This window comes from Ailuropoda melanoleuca, chromosome 8, assembly GCF_002007445.2.
Source record: "Ailuropoda melanoleuca isolate Jingjing chromosome 8, ASM200744v2, whole genome shotgun sequence".
Lineage (NCBI taxonomy): Eukaryota > Metazoa > Chordata > Mammalia > Carnivora > Ursidae > Ailuropoda > Ailuropoda melanoleuca.
This window is the reverse complement of record NC_048225.1, coordinates 44,163,480-44,182,405: the sequence shown is the minus strand read 5'-3', so window position 1 is coordinate 44,182,405 and position 18,926 is coordinate 44,163,480. Positions and strand designations below refer to the sequence as shown.

Genomic DNA, 18,926 nt, shown 5'->3' with positions numbered 1-18,926 from the left:
CGGGATCACGCCCTGAGCCGAAGGCAGATGCTTAACTGCTATGCCACCCAGGCGCCCCTATTAAGTCATTTTAAAGTGTGTGTGGGTTCTATCATATACTAATAACTTTACTTACTTTTTTTAATAGGCATGTTAGGACCAAAAGAAAAAAAGAAAAAGGACATAACCTCAAAATAAGTGTTGTAAATTAAATATATCTAATGTTACAAAAAAATATCTCTAGACGGTTCTTAACTTATGTATTAGCTCTGGTCTGAATATGGTCATTCATCACTGCTGTATTATTAGTGCCTAGAACAGTGGCTGCAATAGGCACTACAAAAATGTTTGCTAGGGGCGCCTGGCTGGCTTAGCTGGTATAGCATGTGACTCTAGCTCTCAGGGTCTTGAGTTCAAGCCCCACGTTGGGCATGGAGCCGAAAGAGAGAAGAAAGGAAGGAAGGAAGGAAGGAAGGAAGGAAGGAAGGAAGGAAGGAAGGAAGGAAGAAAGAAAAGAAAAAAAGAAAGAAAGAAAGAAAGAAAAGAAAGAAAGAAAGAAAGAAAGAAAGAAAGAAAGAAAGAAGGAAAAGAAAGAAAAGAAAAGAAAGAAAAGAAAAGAAAAGAAAAGAAAAGAAAAGAAAAGAAAAGAAAAGAAAGAAGGAAGGAAGGAAGGAAGGAAGAAAGGAAAGAAAGAAAGAAAGAAAGAAAGAAAGAAAGAAAGAAAGAAAAGAAAAGAAAAGTTTGCTAAATCAGTGAATGATTCCATTAATGAGTCAATGAATTTGGGAAACACTTCTCTACAGAATACGTTCCTGAAATGCATCCCAGTTCTCCCCAATGTTAATACGTATTCTAGAGCAAATGGATTCTAAGATGAATTACATTTGGGATGCTCTGTGTTCAGATTTAAAGGTTTCTTACTACAGATCTCCTTGGAGACTTTAATATGCAGATAATGTGCATTATTTCCCAGCATTTCCAAAAGTATTTGTCCATGGAGCCTTTTTTTTTTTTTAATTTTTAAGGAACATACTGAAGTATTAGTTGAATAAGAGCTCAGCCACAAGTCAAACATGTTAGGTTTGGGGCACCTGGGTGGTTCAGTCGGTTAAGCATCTGCCTTCAGCTCAGGTCATGATCCCAGGGACCTGGGATCAAGCCCGGTGTCAAGGTCCCTGCTGCGGGGGGGGAAGGGGCGCTGCTACTCCCTCTCCCTCTGCCTCTCCCTTTGCCTCTGCTTCTGCCTCTCCCTCTCCCTCTGCCGCTCCCCCTGCCTGTGCTCTCCTGCTCTCTGTCAAATAAATAAATTTAAACAAACAAACATGTTAGGTTGCTCACCAAAATTGTGGTGCCATTGTAGACAGGTTCCTCCCTCCTCCAGCCCACCCCCAGTCATTTGTTTAAAAACAAAAATTTAGGTTAGAGTATATAAAACTACAATTGTACCATTTTATACCTCTTATTGGCTTATAACTTTTAAATATCTTCTCTGGGCTCTCTCTGGGTGGTTATTTAATATTGATTATTTCATTTTTAGATAGGCTTTTTGCTGTTCAGTCAGTTATGCTGATGCACTATAAACAAGGCTATATATATTAGGGCCAATAGTCTCCAGAGTAAGTAGAAATTTACAAGCTGTCCTATGGGCCAGTCGACCCCCCTCACTCATGGGGTAGTTTAGTAAAAGTCTACTTTAGCAAGCTGAACATGCTGATGTACATTCCTGTGTATGTCTGGTTTCAGAGACTGGTATTCCACTTTCCTTTTCTTACCAGCAACCTTTGGAACCGGGCCTTCAACTTGATTAATTAAGATTAAAGGTGGATCCTTTGGTCAGTTTTCAAGAAGAGGCTGTACAAGTTACTTGCAAAGGAAACCAAACCTCACGAGTCATCCACTCAGTAAAGCTTATTCGTTCTCATCAATACAGAGGGGAGCTAGAAAATGACAAATTTTCTAAACTGCTAGGAGGGTGGCCGTACCCACTGTTGTGCAACTGTGGTTAAAATGTCCTAGCCAGAGAGGATCCTTTATCATTTCATTGTTATACTCAGGTAGTTTCACATTCCTGTTTGCTTCTGGGTTTCTCTGCTAAAATGCCCACGTTGATCATCATAGCAAACTGAGACAAGGCCTGTACCTCTCAGCCTGGCTGAAGTCAGTACCCCCAAGCCCACTTAGATGAATGTAGTAATTGATTAAGATCTTCATTCACTTAGCCAAGGCTGGAGCCAAAGAAATGCAGCAGGCCAGGCAATGCCCTCAGGTGGAATCAGGTAAAGTCATCTGACCAAAGTCATACACTAGAGAAGGGGAAGATTCTGCAGGTAATTGAAAACAAGAGGAAAAGAGTAGCAACAAAATACCACAGGAAAAGGTATCCGAGAGAAAGAAAGTTCCAGCCTTGCACTCTTCCTGGTATATTCAGCCACTACTGTGGTAAAATATTCACCCTAAAAGGGAAATTTGTGCCCATTTGTGCGTGGCACTTTCTTGCCATGAATCTTACTAGAGACTTCTGTGTGGATTGCCAATTAAGAAAAATTATTTCCAGGAGGAAAACTAGCTTGAATGTTTCAGAAGTACTTTCTAAACCCAAAAATTTCTTTAAAAATTACTTTTAAAACCTAACAACTCTATTGTTAGTGAGAATAAAGTCAGCTTCTGAAACACTGCCTCGTGGGTAAAACTGTCTCTATGTAACTCATTTGATTAAAGAATATAAAGGGAACTGTAGCTTTTTATTAAGAAAGCCTAGGTAGAACTGAAGTGATAAGAATTTACCACCATTTCCAAGTGTCAAATTAATCCCAATTTTAAAAATTGTATCATAGTTTACATCAGCATTCCCTTACTCATTAACCAATAGGTTAAAAAATTCAGAATGCTCACTGGAAGTTTTTCTCCAGCTTTCTGCATTGGAACTCAAGTTTCCACCTGAAATATCAGAGTCAGAGAAACTTTCTTTTTCTTCAGTTTTCTCTATTCTCTTACATGGTGATGCCAGAATCAATTCGACGTTACTTGTTTCTGTAGGGTTTTCTGTGTTTGTCAGGAGAGAAATGGGTTGCCTATTTCTGGACACACTGATTGCTTTAGGAGCCTCTTCCAAGCCAGGCTCCTGAGAAGCCCCTTCTCGAACCCCTGCACCCTCACTTTCACTATCCCTGTCCTCTGCAGGGTTTCTAGTGTCAGTGATCCCTATTTTATGTTCCACACAGAACTGCAGTGTTCCAGGGACCTCAACCCCACTTTCAGGACCACAAAGATCTACTGATAAATCAGTCACAGCTTTGTCACCTCCCAACACTTCATCACACTGGTTCGCTTGCGATTTGAAAACATTACTCGTAAGCTTCATTTCAGAGGCCTCTGAGGCTGTCCAGTCAAAATGGGGTACTGTCCTCAAGAAACTGGCCTGCTCTGACTGGGAAGTCTCCTTCTCAGGAGTTTCTTCTTTCACTGACACCTGGAGCTGGTAAGAAGGAGCCTCAGAAGTTTCTCTAAAAAGTCTGTCAAAACCAATATTGAAAGCACTCTCAGTTATTGATGGAGCCTCAGACTTTTTTACTGTTTCTTTGATTTCCTCACGATGGAATTCAGAAGCAGCTTGCCCGGACACCTCAGCCGTACCTGTTAACTTTGATGGCGAAAGAGTCCCTGTATCACTTTCATATTTCGAGGAGGGGGTTTCAATTGCTTCCTTCAGTAGTTTCTCTAAGCCAGCACTGAATTCTAGGAACTCTGATTTAGGCTGAATAACTGTTTCCCTCACAATTTCTGCTACTTCCTGAGGTAACTCTTTGCCACACTGAGTAACAGTGGGATCACATGAGCAACGGGTTTGTTCTGATGGAGGTACTCGGGCAGCTAAATAAGGTCCAAAGTTATGAGTTTTATCAGGGGCTACGTTGGAGGAATAAAAGTCATTTCTGTCTGGAACTGTAGTGTCCGTTGTAGCCCATGGTGAAGAATTTTGGGGGCTACCCGCTGCCTGTACTCCTTCAGGAAATTCTGCTTTTACTTCCCCAGGCACTACTTCGCTCCCAGCTGGATAACAAGCTTCTCTCAGTAGCTTTTGTAATACAGCATATACATCATTCAAGGCAGGTTTAGGTGGAAGAATGACTTTTTCTACAGTCTCTGAAATTTCCCTTTGTGAAGATAATGCCTTATCCTGAGGAGCAAGACAAGCATCCCTGGAAGAAGGCATCTCTTGGGGAGAGTTGGCCACATCCCCAAAAGAATCTTTTCTGTAAACATGGGAAGGTTGACCCAATGGGTGAGCACCTTCTGCAGCCACCTGACATACGTCCTCCATACTTAGTTGGCACCGACCACTTTCAGCTTTCTGGGAGACAGCTGTATTTACTAAAGTTTTGTTCCCCTTTGGAAAAGGAGCTACTATCTCTTTCTGATAGGCTGAGGTGCTATTCCATTCTATCCCTTTTTCATTAACTCTACCTTCTTCAGGTTCAGAGTTGATCCTAGTGGTCGCAGGTTCCAACACGACTGGCAAGGGACAGGATGAAGTTCCAGTTGCTTCCTTTAGGAGTTTATCGAGACTAGCAGTCAAGGTGTTCAGCTTAACCTTTGCAGGAGCTACTGTTTTGTCTACATGCTCATTAATGGTCTCCTTATGTCCGTTGTCTTCTTCCTCAGTCTCAGCAAAATCTGCATCTTGAGGCCATATTTTATTTCCAGAAATATCTGGTTCAGACATTTGTTTTCCATGAACTTTTCCACCAGAAGGATGCATGGCTAGTGATGAAGCTTCTGAAAGTAGCTTCTGTAAGCTGTCATTAAAAGTGTCTTTGTAGTCTTTAGACAAAACACTTGTTTTAACTATGGATTCTTGAATCTCTTGGTCTGAGCTACCCTTTTCCTCCTTGAACACTGGCATAACAAACCATTTGGTATTCTTTTCCACATTTTCCTTTGATGACTCGTTTCCTGGCAAATGATGAGTAGATTTTCTGGATGGTCCCAGTGGAAATGTGGTTTCATCTGGTAACACCTGGAGTGTGCACTTTGAATTTAATTTCTCTATTTCCTCTCTTGCCAGAATTTTTTTTTTACCTGGAAACGTCCCTATTTCATGGATAGTCTTTCCTGATGATACAATGTCACTGAATTCTTTGTGTTTCTGACTATTAAAAGACATCAAATATTTTTGGCTTACTGTGGTAGTATTCTTCTCAACATTCTCTTGACTGTTTGGATTGGCTCCTGAGTCCCAAAACTTTCTCAAATGCTCAAATTGAGAGTGATTATAAACCTGTTCTGTATTGGGTTCATCCATTCTTTGTTTTAGGGATGTAACTTTAAAGTTGGGATTTGATTCACCAATTAGAGATTTGCCTTTTTCCAAAGGAGTATGTGTTCCATTTCCAATCTTTGAAGGATGTTGCCAAGCTGATAAAGTAATGTCCCTTTTATAATGCCAACTCTCTGCCACAGGCAATCTTTTTATAGGCTCATTTATCTTATTCTGAAATGGAGGCACTTCACCTGGTTGATTAACTGAAGGATAATTTTTGGATGAACCTGGTATCTGGGGCCTGTTCTCTTTAGGTTTATTCGAGGAACAAAAACTGGAGAGATGGGCTGTGTGGCCATTCTTATCTAGGACCACTTGTTTACTAGTGACTTGATTATATTCACTCTGGGCTGTAGATAAACTGTGCATGGACTTCACAGGCTGATATGCTTTAGCAGAAGGCTGCCCTTGACTGCATGATGATGTGGGTTCTTTATGACTTAACTTAGCAGCAGCTTTTTCACCTTCCCAGAAAGATATTCTTTCACTTACTCTTTTGTATTTTTCTCTTTGCACTTGGTTTTTGGGAACCTCACCAGCTTCTTGTAATTGGACCTCAGGCTTCTTCCAAGATTTGTTTTTGGTAGCCCCATGTAGTGACTCAATATTATCTGGCTCTAAAGAAGCTTTCAGAAAGTATGTATCCCCTCCTTTGCTCTCTCTCTCTGCCTTCATGTTGTCTTTCAAAGTTGGTTCTTTGACAAGTGTTGAGTCAAATTTCACTTCTGGGTTTCCTCTATTTTTTCCATAAACATGAAGCTTAGGCTCTTCTTCATCTAAGCTGTCAACATCGCTAATATTGCATGGAATTTGGCCTTCTGCATCAGGTCCTTTGAGAGCACTGTAGGAATAGTTACTGATTGGGGGAAGTACCCGATTTCCTTCTCCTCGATTTTTTGAACTTTGGCTATAGTCCATAGTTTTACTCCCTTGATTTTGGCCATAGATTTCACATGGTTGCAATATGCCTGGACTTTCGTTGCCTTGTTGGGACAAATTAATGGATTTGCATTGGATATTCACGTTATCATTTTGGCAAGTTCTAGAAGGCAGTGTATTTCCCTCTCCCTGAAACGTTGAATCAGATTCTGCAGGCATCAATTTAACTTTGGTGGGTAATAGAGCCTTTGAGCCCTTTTCTTTCAGACTGGTGTCATCTCTCTCTAAGGCAGTAGCAGTCAGCGATTCTGAGTTTGTTTCTTCTTTCAGCTCTATTCCTTGGGGATGTTGGAGAGGTGACTTATTGTCTTCTGAATGAGAACTTCGATTAAACCAGTCTAGGACTTTAGATATGGAATCATCAGTTGTCTTCCTTATCTCAGTGTCAAATGGACCAGAGTGTGAGGACGTCCTAGCTTTTAGGGCCTTGAGAAGAGGGGGCTTACCTTGCTGATGGTCTCTAGAACTGTGATCTGGCACCTGAAATGGCTCAGGCTCAACACAAGACAGTCCATCTGCAACACAGAAATGCTTTTCTAAATAAGGAAAGAGAATGTTTAAAGAATTATTATTCAATTACTCACATTATCTTTTAAAGTGTCACTTTGTATTTATACTTTCCACACCACTAGCTGTTTCTATCAGCATTTTTCAGGGGCTGTAATACAAACCATCCTAATTAAGGTATTCTACCAGAGTTGCTCTGACAGTAAAGGAAGGTAAATGTAGACTCCTGAGGTATGGGGTATAGACCCAATTGAGAAATTCCTTTGAAGTCTCTGATTTATTCTGAGAATTAATATGGGGGCACCTGGCTGGCTTGGTCAGTAGAGCATGCAACTCTTGATCTCGGGATCATGAGTTCAAGCCCCACATAGGGTGTAGAGATTACTTTAAAAAAAATTCATTTATGATGTACTATATGTTGGCTAACTGAACATAATGAAATTTTCTTTCAATTAAATAAAAAATTCCTGTGGATTTTGTATTCTGATCCATATTACATTTTTTAAAAAGATTTATTTGAAAGAGAGAGAGCATAGGTACGAGGAGTAACAGGGAGAGGGGCAGAGGGAAAGGGAGAGAGAATCCCAAGAAGACCCCCTGCTGAGTACGGAGCCCAACATGGAACTGGATCTCATGAGCCTGAGATCATGACCTCAGCAGAAACCAAGAGTTTGATGCTTAATTGACTGAGCCACCCCAGCGCCTGTGATCCATGTTACATTTTAAATATTACTTTTCTTCTACTCTTAAATCTATACATAAAACTTGACACTCAAGGAAAATACACCATGTTGATTTTATGACTGCGCCCATCCACAGGCATACTCATAAACACTAGAGGGGGCTTATACCAAGTTTGAGGAAGACAGACCAAGGGGAATTTCAGGAGTTGGTAAAACAACTTTCTGGAGCTCCCTCCAGAACATTAGAATGGTACAATGAGGATATTTGTATTCCCGGGCCTTCCTCCTAATAGATTAAACCAGAATCTCTGAAGAGGGGCCCAGGAAACTTTATGAACACCTAGCCCAGTGACTGTTCAGTATACTGGAGTTTGAGGACCATCATCTCAAGAGGCTCCTCTGTTATGCCCTAACTCAGTTCTACAGTTTGTGAGTTTCTAAGTCGTTTCTGTGAGCCAAATAAATGAAAGAAGACTGGTGCAGAATGTGATCTTCACCCGTTCCCTGATGTTGGCTGACCAATGGCTAAGAGGCTAGAGAAGGTTATTTAAGCTCTAAGCTATCAAGAAAGCAGAGAGGATCCTCTCTGAGCCTCAATCAAAGGGCACATGGAACACTTAGATAAGGGAGCTCAGGCACTCTTCCCTTCAGTTAAGACCCAAGTGTTTCACTAGAAGCTTCTTCTTTGAAAGAATTAATAAGATTGATAAACCACTGGCCAGACTTATCCAAAAGAAATGACAAAGGTCCCAAATCAATAAAATTATGAATGAAAGGGGAGAGATCACAACTAACACCAAGGAAATAGAAGCAATTATTAGAAATTATCATCAACAACTATATGCCAATAAATTAAGCAACCTGGAAAAAATGGATGCCTTCCTGGAAACCTATAAACTACCAAGACTGACACAGGAAGAAATTGACCACCTGCATAGACCAATAACCAGTAACGAGATTGAAGCAGTGATCAAAAACCTCCCAAAAAACAAGAGTCCAGGGCCTGATGGATTCCCTGGTGAATTCTATCAAACATTCAAAGAAAAAAAAATACCTATTCTCCTGAAGCTGTCTCAAAAAATAGAAACAGAAGGAAAACTTCCAAACTTATTCTATGAGGCCAGCATTACCTCGATCTCAAAACCAGGCAAAGACCCCATCAAAAAGGAGAATTACAGGGGTGCCTGGGTGGCACAGCGGTCGAGCGTCTGACTTCGGCTCAGGGCGTGATCCTGGCGTTGTGGGATCGAGCCCCACATCAGGCTCCTCTGCTGTGAGCCTGCTTCTTCCTCTCCCACTCCCCCTGCTTGTGTTCCCTCTCTCACTGGCTGTCTCTATCTCTGTCAAATAAATAAATAAAATCTTTAAAAAAAAAAAAAGGAGAATTACAGACTGATATCCCTGATGAATATGGATGCTAAAATTCTCAACAAGATCCTAGCTAATAGGATCCAACAGTACATTAAAAGGATTATCCATCATGACCAGGTGGGATTTGTCCCTGAGATGAAAGGGTGGTTCAACATTCACAAATGATTAGTGTGATAGAACACATTAATAAGAGAAGAGACAAGAACCATATGGTCCTCTCAATTGATACAGAAAAAGCATTTGACAAAATACAGCATCCTTTTCTGATGAAAACTTCAGAGTGTAGGGATAGAGGTTACATTCCTCAATTTCATAAAAACCATCTATGAAAAGCCCACAGCATATGTCATTCTCAATGGGGAAAAGCTGAGAGCCTTTCCCTTAAGATCAGAAACACAACAAGTATGCCCACTCTCACCACTATTGTTCAACATAGTACTACAAGTCCAAGAACAGCAATCAGACAACAAAAAGAAATAAAATGTATTCAAATTGGCAAAGAAGAAGTCAAACTCTCTCTCTTCACAGATGACATGATACTTTATGTGGAAAACCCAAAAGACTCCACCACCAAATTACTAAAACTCATACAGCAATTCAGTAATGTGGCAGGATACAAAATCAATGCACAGAAATAAGTTGCTTTCCTATACACTAACAATGTAACTGTAGAAAGAGAAATTAGGTAATTGATTCCATTTACAATAGCACCAAAAACCATAAGATGCTGTGGAATAAACCTAACCAAAGAGGCAAAGGATCTATACTCAAGAAACTACAGAACACTTATGAAAGAAATTGAAGAAGACACAAAAAGATGGAAAAATATTCAATGCTCATGGATCGGAAAATAAACACTGTTAAAATATCTATGCTACCCAGAACAATCTATATTTTCAATGCCATTCTGATCAAAATACAAATGCCATTCTTCAAAGTGCTGGAACAAACAATCCTAAAATTTGTACGGAACCAGAAAAGACCCCGAATCATCAAAGAAATGTTGAAAAAGAGAAACAAAGCTGGGGGCATCACATTGCCTGATTTCAAGCTATAGTACAAAGCTGTGATCACCAAGACAGCATGGTACTGGCACAAAATCAGACACATAGATCAATGGAACAGAATAGAAAGCCCAGATATGGACCCTCAACTCTGTGGTCAACTAATCTTTGACAAAACAGGAACAAATATTCAATGGAAAAAAAGACAGTCTTTTCAATAAATGGTGCTGGGGAAATTGGATAGCTAAATACAGAAGAATGAAACTCAACCATTCTCTGACACCATACACAAAGATAAACTCTAAATGGATGAAAAGCCTTAATGTGAGACAGGAATCTATCAAAGTCATAGAGGAGAACATAGGTAATAACCTCTTCAACATCAGCCACAGCAAATTCTTTGAAGGTACATCTCCAAAGGCAAGGGAAACAAAAGCAAAAATGAACTTTTGGGACTTCATCAAGATAAAAAGCTTCTGCACAGCAAAGGAAACAGTCAACAAAACAGAGAGGAAACCCATGGAATGAGAGAAGATATTTGCAAATGACGCTACAGATAAAGGGCTGGTGTCCAAGATCTATAAAGAACTTCTCAAACTCAACACCCAAAAAACAAATAATCAAGTCAAAAAATGTGCCGAAGACATGAACAGACACTTCGCCAAAGAAGACATACGAATGGCTAACAGACACATGAAAAAATGTTCAACATCATTAGCCATCAGGGAAATTCAAATCGAAACCACATTGAGATACCACCTTAACACCAGTTAGAATGGCAAAAATTGACAAGGCAAGAAACAACAAATGTTGGAGAGGATGTGGAGAAAGGCGAACCTGGAAGAGGGGAACCTCTTACACCATTGGTGGGAATGCAAGTTGGTACAGCCACTTTGGAAAACAGTGTGGAGATTCTTCAAAAAGTTAAAAATAGAGCTACCCTATGACCTAGCAATTGCACTACTGGGTATTTACCCCAAAGATACAGATGTAGTGAAAAGAAGGGCCATATGCACCCCAATGTTCATACCATCACTGTCCACAATAGCCAAACTGTGGAAGGAGCCAAGATGCCCTTCAACAGATGAATGGATAAAGAAGATGTGGTCCATATATACAACGGAATATTACTCAACCATCAGAAAGGACGGTTACCCAACATTTGCATCAACATGGATAGGAATGGAGAAGATTACACTAAGTGAAATAAGTCAAGCAGAGAAAAACAGTTATCATATGGTTTCACTTAGATGTGGAACATAAGGAATAGCATGGAGGACATTAGGAAAAGGAAAGGAAAAATGAAGGGGCGGAATCAGAGGGGGAGATGAACCATGAGAGACTATGGACTCTGGGAAACAATCTGAGGGTTTTAGAGGGGAGGAGGGTGGAGGAGTGGGTTAGCCCAGTGATGGGTTATTAAGGAGGGCACGTGTTGTGATGAGCACTGGGTGTTATACGCAAACAATGAATCATGGAACACTACATCAAAAACTAATGATGTACTGTATGGTGACTAACATCACATTAAAAAAAAAAAAAAGACCCAGGTGTTTCAGCATTCCTCCTTCTTCCTTACAAATGCTAAGCCATGCAATGCATGTTCTTGAAAATCATGTCACCTGAATTCTTATGAAGTCAACTACATTTCAAATGTACTAGAGGACATATCAGTTAATAGAATTCTATCTGGCTAAGTGTGAAAACAACAAAGTGTTATACAATAATTGGCACATGGTAGAACTTGGTTTCCTTAACTACACATTGTGCTAATGAATATATGTCAATAATTGTGAAGTTCTTTTAAGAAATCTTGAAGAATTCCGTGTTCATTTGTTTAACAGAAAACAATGATGAAAAAATGCTTATAATATACTATTCATTAAAAAAAAGGAGTCTGGCAGTATAAACATAATTTAAAATCATATTCATGCTTGAAAATTATTGAAAGGCTCTACAATGAAATGTTGGCAATACTGTAGTTAGTGCTGGATGATGGCATCACAGATGGTTTGTTTTATTCTGTGTACATTTCTACTTTTCAAATGTTTTACAATGGAAGTGTATTACTTTTAAAATAAGAACAGTTATTTTAAAGATTTGATGCCAGGTAGCGTTCCATTTTCTCTGAGGAATTCTTCTGTATTTTGCAGTGTAGTAATGAATGTGATATTGACTGTCCTGAAGGTCAGAGCTAAAGTCAAACACTTGTCATTCACATAATTTGCATTTACCATTTTTGGGGCCTGATTTTCTTTTTATGTTCATTATTTACTTGTATATGTTCTTGTGGTAAGCAAGATGTTAATAAGTAAGGAGAACTTTGTATATAAGCTCTAAGGCCAGGAGGCCTCTCACTCAAAATAGGTGTAGCTGGGAATGCCTGAGGGGCTCAATCAGTTGAGTGTCTACCTCGGGCTCTGGTCATGATCCTGGAGTCCTGGGATTGAGCCCCATGTTGGGCTCCTTGATCAGCAGGGAGTCTGCTTTTCCCTGTGCCCCTGCTCTCTTTCTCTCTCAAAAAAAAAAAAATCTTAAAAAACATAGGTGTAGCTGATGATGCTTTCCTCCCTAATTTCATGGTCAGCTGGGACTTAAAAATCAGAAAGCACAGGGTGGCTCAGGTGGCTAAATGTCCCGCTCTTGATTTCTCCTCAGATCAAGATCTCAGGGTCATGGGATCGAGCCCCGCGTTGCGTTCAGGACTTAGTGCGGAGTCTGAGAGTCTCTCCCTCTCCCTCTGATCCTCCCCCACTCATGTGCATGCTATCCCTCTTAAAAGAAATAAATCTTTAATAACAAAAATCAGAAGGCACAAATAAGTAGTTAATATAAAATTATAAAGATAGTCTGTAGTCTGTGGGAAAGCAGGTGCAATTTGAAAAACAGGAAAGGCTTACCAAATCTTTTCTGTGGATAATAATAAAGGTAAACATTATTAAACATTTTTTTTCATCTTTTGAATAAACATTTAGGTAAGCAGCATCCAATTATTTGCCAATGTTTATCAAACTTCAGTAATTTCCTTTAATACAAGGGTTTTTTTAATTGAAGAAGCACCTGCTAATTTTTAATTTAAAAAAATATTCCTTTGTGTTCAAATGATTAAAATGTCTGGGGCACAAGAGGGTAATTGAAAGTGCTTTGCTCTTTAAGAATTAGACTGATCTGAACAAGTATAAAACTGCAGGACCGAGGAAAAGTGACCCAGTGTTAACTTAATATTGACTAATAAGAAGGAGGAGAGCAAGTTCATCAGACATATGACTGCTGCCATTGTAAATTTTCCGACTATAAAGAAATTATCATAGGGCTGGAGGAAGACTTACTGAAGATGGGAGAGAATACACAGCATGATTTTTTCCCATTGTTTCTGTTTTTTAAAACATAAGAATTACAAAATAATCGTATGGGTATGGGAAAACAGTGTCTCATCCCTTGAGAGGTGTAAGATCTTCGAGACAGGGCTAGTTAGCTAGGTAGGAGGGAAAAGCAGTATTCTCTTGGCCTCTCAGCTCACAGCAGCTGAAGGAGAAAGTTCCTTCAGCACTTTTAACATCTAAGAACAAATGGCTAAGAAAATGAAGGTTCAGGGCATCTAGCTGGCTCAGTTGGTTAAGCATCTGACTTTGGCTCTGATCATGATCTCAGGATCCTGGGTTGGAGCCCTACATTGGGCTCTCTGCTCAGCAGGGAGTCTGCTTGTCTTTTCCCTCTGCCCCTCCCCCCACTCATGTTCTTTCTGTCTCTCTCTCAAATTAAAAAAAAAAAATGAAGGTTCTTCTGAGATTAAAAAAAATCTGAGGGGCCTGGCTAGTCAACTGGTGGAGCGTGCAACTCTTGATCTCGGGGTTGTGAATCCCAGCCTCACGTTGGGTATAGAGATTTACTTAAAAATAAAATCTTTTTAAAAAAATCAAATTTTGATTAAATGGTAATAAATATGCATTAGGTAAATAATATATTCTGTGCAAAGGTATTAGCATATATTTAATTCTTATTCTATATACACACACCTTGATTTAATTCAAAACACTAATTTGTTCGGTTAAATAATTGATAGTTACATTTTTTAGGGAAAAGCATTATGGGCCAGAAACAATGTTATCCTGGTTTTAGTGTTAGTTATCACTTTAGTTACTGATGATTGAGGAAAACCTCCAAACCCATTAAGAGGTAGTATAATCATTCCCCAGTGGCACCTGTCTAAATTGTAGCTGGAATGCCTATGAGACAAAATGGGGCTTCTACAGGGCTGGCCTAGCCATTCCAAGCCCACTGCGTTGGTTTTTATAGTCTGGTAGTCACAACTCTCTTACCAGCAGGGCTTTTGGACAATTCTGCTTCACGGCTTGATAATTCTGATGGTTTAGCTTTGTGTTCATTGATGGTGGGTGAATTTTCAATGGACTCTGGTCTTGGAGTTAAACCTTCCAAGGGAGAATGGTGCCCATTCATTGGAAAAGAACCAGAAGTCATTGGCTGATGTGCTTCGCTGTTTGATGCACCTGGGCTGGAGGCTGACTGATGTAAAGGTAAAGAATTCCTGTATTGGGAAGGCTTAGGGTCATTCCAAAGTTCATTGACGTCCGCAATATCTTCCGTTCCATTCTTCAGCCTGTCAGACTCTAAAACACTAAATTCCCCTACTTCCCGGCCATGGCTTAGCCCAGGACTCTGGGGGAGTTCATCCTTCACTGCAGAGAATCTCACGTGCTTTAATGGCTCCAGGGAGTTTGAAGAGGAGTCATCGTCTAAACAATGCTCCTTCTCAGAAATTCTTTCATGGATGGTGAGGCCAGGGGACACGATTTTGCTTTTGGGTTCCAAGTTCTGATGGAAACGAACTGTTTCTGAGTCTGTGCTGCTGGAACTGGAGTTGCGTTTCAGGATCCCTCTGGGAGCCCCCCTTGCGCTCAGGGAGTCTGTCCTTTGTCGAGGAAAAGACTGGTTATCATCTTGCTTTAACTCATGTGGTTTGGGGAGCATTTTCCTGGCTTTCGGGATTGGAGGTTTGACCTGAGATCCATTCTCGGGGCCTGGAGATCTCGGCTTTAGTTTCTCTAAATTTTGGCTTGAAGTATCTGGGACAGATGACTTTTCTTTTGACTCTGACAGTTCACCTGTAAATTAAAACACATTAGGTGACATGTCAAATGGAGAACAGCTCTATAATTTAAAACACCTAACATAAATTAATCTACATGCAGCAAAAGTAGTAAAATATTAAAGACAATAAAGTATTACCGTAAGTCCAGATCTAATTAAAAAGCATTTAAAAATTCAGGCATGAACTTCATGAACTGTCCATTTAAGATTACTGTGCTTTACATACATACTTTGTGGTATTTTTATACTCAATAAACAGTTTTTAGAAAAGATTTTTAAAATTCCTAAGGAGGCTAAGAAAAAACAGAGAAGTCACTTTGAAAATTTACATATGGAAACCAGAAAAAGGAACTCAATTTTCCTTTTTTTTTTTTTTTTTTTACAATTTTATTTATTTTGTTGAGAAAAAGAGAGAAAAAGAGAGGGCACGAGCAGGGGGAGGGGTAGCGGGAGAGGGAGGAGCAGGTTCCCCGCTGAGCAGGGAGCCCCATGTGGGGCTCGATCCCAGGACCCCAGGATCATGGCCAGAGCTGAAGGTGTATGCTTAACCAACTGAGCCACCCAGGCACCCCAAGGAACTCAATTTTCTTTAAAAAATTTTTTTTAATTTTTTAAAAAGAAAATCTCTAAAACAAAACTTAATTTTTTCAGGGACTCCTGGGTGGCACAGTCAGTTAAGTGTCCAACTCTTGGTTTCAGCTCTGGTCATGATCTCTGGGTGGTAAGATCAAGCCCCATGTGGGGCTCCGCACTCAGCATGAAGTCTGCTTGAGACTCTCTCTCCACCTTTTCCTCTGCCCCTCCCCTCCTGCTCTCTTTCTCTCTCTCTCTCAAATAAATAAATCTTTCAAAAAAAAACAAAAATGAATTTTTTTCAGAAAGTTAAAAAAAAGGTAACATGTCCCAGCCCCTTTTTTTCTGTAAAATATTTTACATAATATAAAATACACTAATATTAAAACAGGATAACTGAAACTCCAACTCCACAATTCAGTGTTAATTTTCTACACCTTGTCCAACCTTTAATGCCTGTGGAATCTTCCTACAGTTGCTTTTGAAGAGACTGAACTGTCTAGTGTTTTCTTCTTAGTGGCATGGAAGAGTGGTAAAATTCCATAAGAGGCAGACTTAAATCAATTAAACCACAAACCTGATCAAATGCCTCCTCAGGGACTAGGCTGATAATTACAGATTAGAGGATCACAACATTGTCAAGTGGCTTTTTTTTTTCCTTGAGGCCAAGTCTTAATTTTACACGAACTATGTCTGCATGTGGTAGACCTCCAATACGTGCCGTTACATGAGTGACTGAATGCCTCCAGTCAAAAAATTCCCGAGTTCACTGAGGGAGATTCCAAGGTCGGGAGGTCAAACAACAAGTGTCAGGTCCAAGACTGGAATGCATGAACTTCCAGTTTCTAAAATTTCTGCTTCCTTCTCTCAGGCAGGAAACCAATGGGCACAGTAAAATAAGAAAACCATCAGGACTTTTCACTTTCTCTTGAAAGTTATTTGAGTTAAAGGAACTCTGAGAATTTCCCTTAGTCCACAGATAACAAAGATAAAAATATCTAGTCCATAAAAATAATATTTACCTTCTTTTGAAGTCTGAAAGAAACCAGCCTTTCCATTTTTTGACAGCTCACTTTTGGTTTGTTGAGATAAGTGATCTTCTGGCAACTTGGAGCTATTAAACGGATTCTTCCTTTGCTGGGGAAAAATATTGTTTATTAAACTAATTTTAAATGTCATAGCAGCAACTCAGTGTTGGCAAACGCTGATTATCTCCAGTATTGATAGTTTTATCCAGTAAACTCTATCTGGCCTGTTTGACACATTACTGTCCTCATTAATGTGGCTGACATAGAATTATCAGATATGCCAGAGAAAAATTAAACTGTATAAAATATGCTCAATCTGGAGTCCTACAAAGTTAGACCAGAACCAGTCACTTAAATCTAAACCTCATATTTTACAAAGGTGAGAAAATTTGGGCCTGGTCAAGGTTAGGGTCAACCTGAGACGAATCAGGGCAGATTCCCCCATGCTCTTTCTACCATATGAGACTTTTGCTGTACTAGATTAAAGCTGAACTAAATATAATTGTAAATGACCTTTCCTATAACAATTAAAAGACACTTATCAAAGTGTTTGAAGTGCTTCATTATCACTATTATGATCATCAATTTCGATGACAGAAAGGGGATCAGTAAATAGAATTTTTTATTAATATAAAACTGAATATCAATGTTTACTGTCTAGAGTTTCATAAATTAGCAATCCCCTCCCACAAGCAGATCTCTAAAAGAGATTCAGGAAGCTAAGAACAGGAATATGGACTGATATGGAACTAACAAGTCACATTCCGAATGCTTAAAAAGCAGCAGTCCCCAATAGCTTGAGACCTTTTATTCTCTAGGGCAAGAAATCAGAGTCTCCAGCAATGCAGAAACATGGCATTCATCAGTGTTTTCACCACAAGAGTGACTTCTTACATTAAATAGTAAAAATCATCTATATTTGGTACCAAAAAAAATCCTCTTTATTTCATGGTGCTTTGCTAAAATGAGAAAAATGGTATTCTTGCCAAAAATGAGATATTCAGGGTCTGAGCTCAATGTACCTTAGCCGGAGACACAGCTGACTTCCTTGTGTTTTCCTGGGACGTGTCAATCATGGTGGAAGCTGGATTTACCACGCTAGAACTGCAAAAGAAAAAATAATTCAGAGAATAAACCCTCACTCTTTGAGGAAGCATAAATCGTGCCTTGAAGCTGAAAGCTATTAAGGCAGGACAGCAGAGGAAGTTTGTAAAATCAAACTGCCAGGAAGGGAGAGGGAGTTGGGGCCTAGAGATGATTACGCAGTGAGGCAAAGGCAGGGGCAGAACAGAAATGAAAGACAGGCGTGAGACAAGTGAAACTATCCAGCAGAAGCTGTCAAGTTTTTATTATGGTACCAAGCACACAAGAGGTTCACAATGTACACTTGTAGAAATGGACTCATCTCCAAGTCAGAAGCTACCATCAGATGCAGATGACAGGGAGCAACTCATCTCAAGGCAGTGGGGGGTGTACAACAGTGGACGTCATTGCTGAAATGAAGCCCCAGAGAGCTTCAGGGCTTGATTTCATGGAAGGGAAGTGCTTACTCTAAGTCAGGGAGGAAATAACTGAAGAAGAGATTCAGGTAAGACCAGTGACTTGACAGCAGATGTAAGAGCTGCTGTGCAGGGAGGCTGGTGCGTTCCGGCAACTTGCTGAGGACCCTCAACTGAACTCTCCAGACTGGCCAGCAAGTTCTTGTTCAAATGCAAAAGAGATAATGCCAAGCACAGCAGCCAGAAGATGATGGGAGAATGGAGGTCTTGAGCTGGCTCAGAATAAGGTTCTCTACCCAAGGGACAGGACAGCCCCAGGATGACAGCATGGTGAGAGTAAATGGAGAAAAGTGAGTTTAGTAGGGCTCCCTACTGAACAGTCACTCCCATGGCTATTGAGGAAGAAGGGACAAAGAGAGTCAGAGTGGCCCTAGAGAGGGAAGAAAACCACCTGCTCAGACTTCCTGCTCCAGTGGCCTTGCCTCAGGCATGAAAGGTGAGGTCACTATTGGCTGAAACCACTGCACCCGCTTAGACTCCACCTGTTCTCTTAGTGACATCACAGAGTCAACAACTTGGAAAATACCTAGGAAGGCCCTGGCTTTCCACCACGCAGCAAAGGAATTGGAAGTTGGGGAGGGAGAGCAATCTGTCCCAGAGCCCAGCCCAAGAATACGGTGGCTCCAATTGTGAGCTACATGTTCCTGCGGCTTCATTTCCTTTCCTTCCTTCTGCACCTCCAGTGTTCTTTTTACATAGACTTAGTCCCAGGAAGAGGCTGAACTTCCGAGGAAGCCGTTCTTCCTTTCATTACCCTCCACATTGTTCCAGAAAGGAATTACAGAAGATGAGGCAGATGCATATACAATATGTCTTGATCACGTGGATGTAACAAAGAGGGGAAAAAGGATGGG

At 40.2% G+C, this 18,926-nt stretch overlaps 1 protein-coding gene across 21 annotated transcripts in view; it reads right to left on the bottom strand.

Annotated features, from left to right (window-relative positions):
- Positions 1 to 18,926, bottom strand: part of SYTL2 (synaptotagmin like 2) — a 117,082-nt gene that overhangs the window by 24,007 nt on the left and 74,149 nt on the right. For 5 of the 21 annotated variants that reach the window (XM_011222438.3, XM_011222439.3, XM_011222440.3 and 2 more), the window contains 4 exons: positions 17,536 to 17,617; positions 16,508 to 16,622; positions 14,123 to 14,926; positions 2,872 to 6,774 (listed from right to left, as the gene is read on the bottom strand). In XM_011222438.3, the coding sequence (XP_011220740.2) occupies positions 2,872 to 6,774; positions 14,123 to 14,926; positions 16,508 to 16,622; positions 17,536 to 17,617 (4,904 nt within the window). Of the gene's footprint in view, positions 1 to 2,871; positions 6,775 to 14,122; positions 14,927 to 16,507; positions 16,623 to 17,535; positions 17,618 to 18,926 lie in introns of those variants that run through there. The other 16 variants (XM_034666181.1, XM_019797582.2, XM_034666182.1 and 13 more) reach the window with 4 other exon arrangements.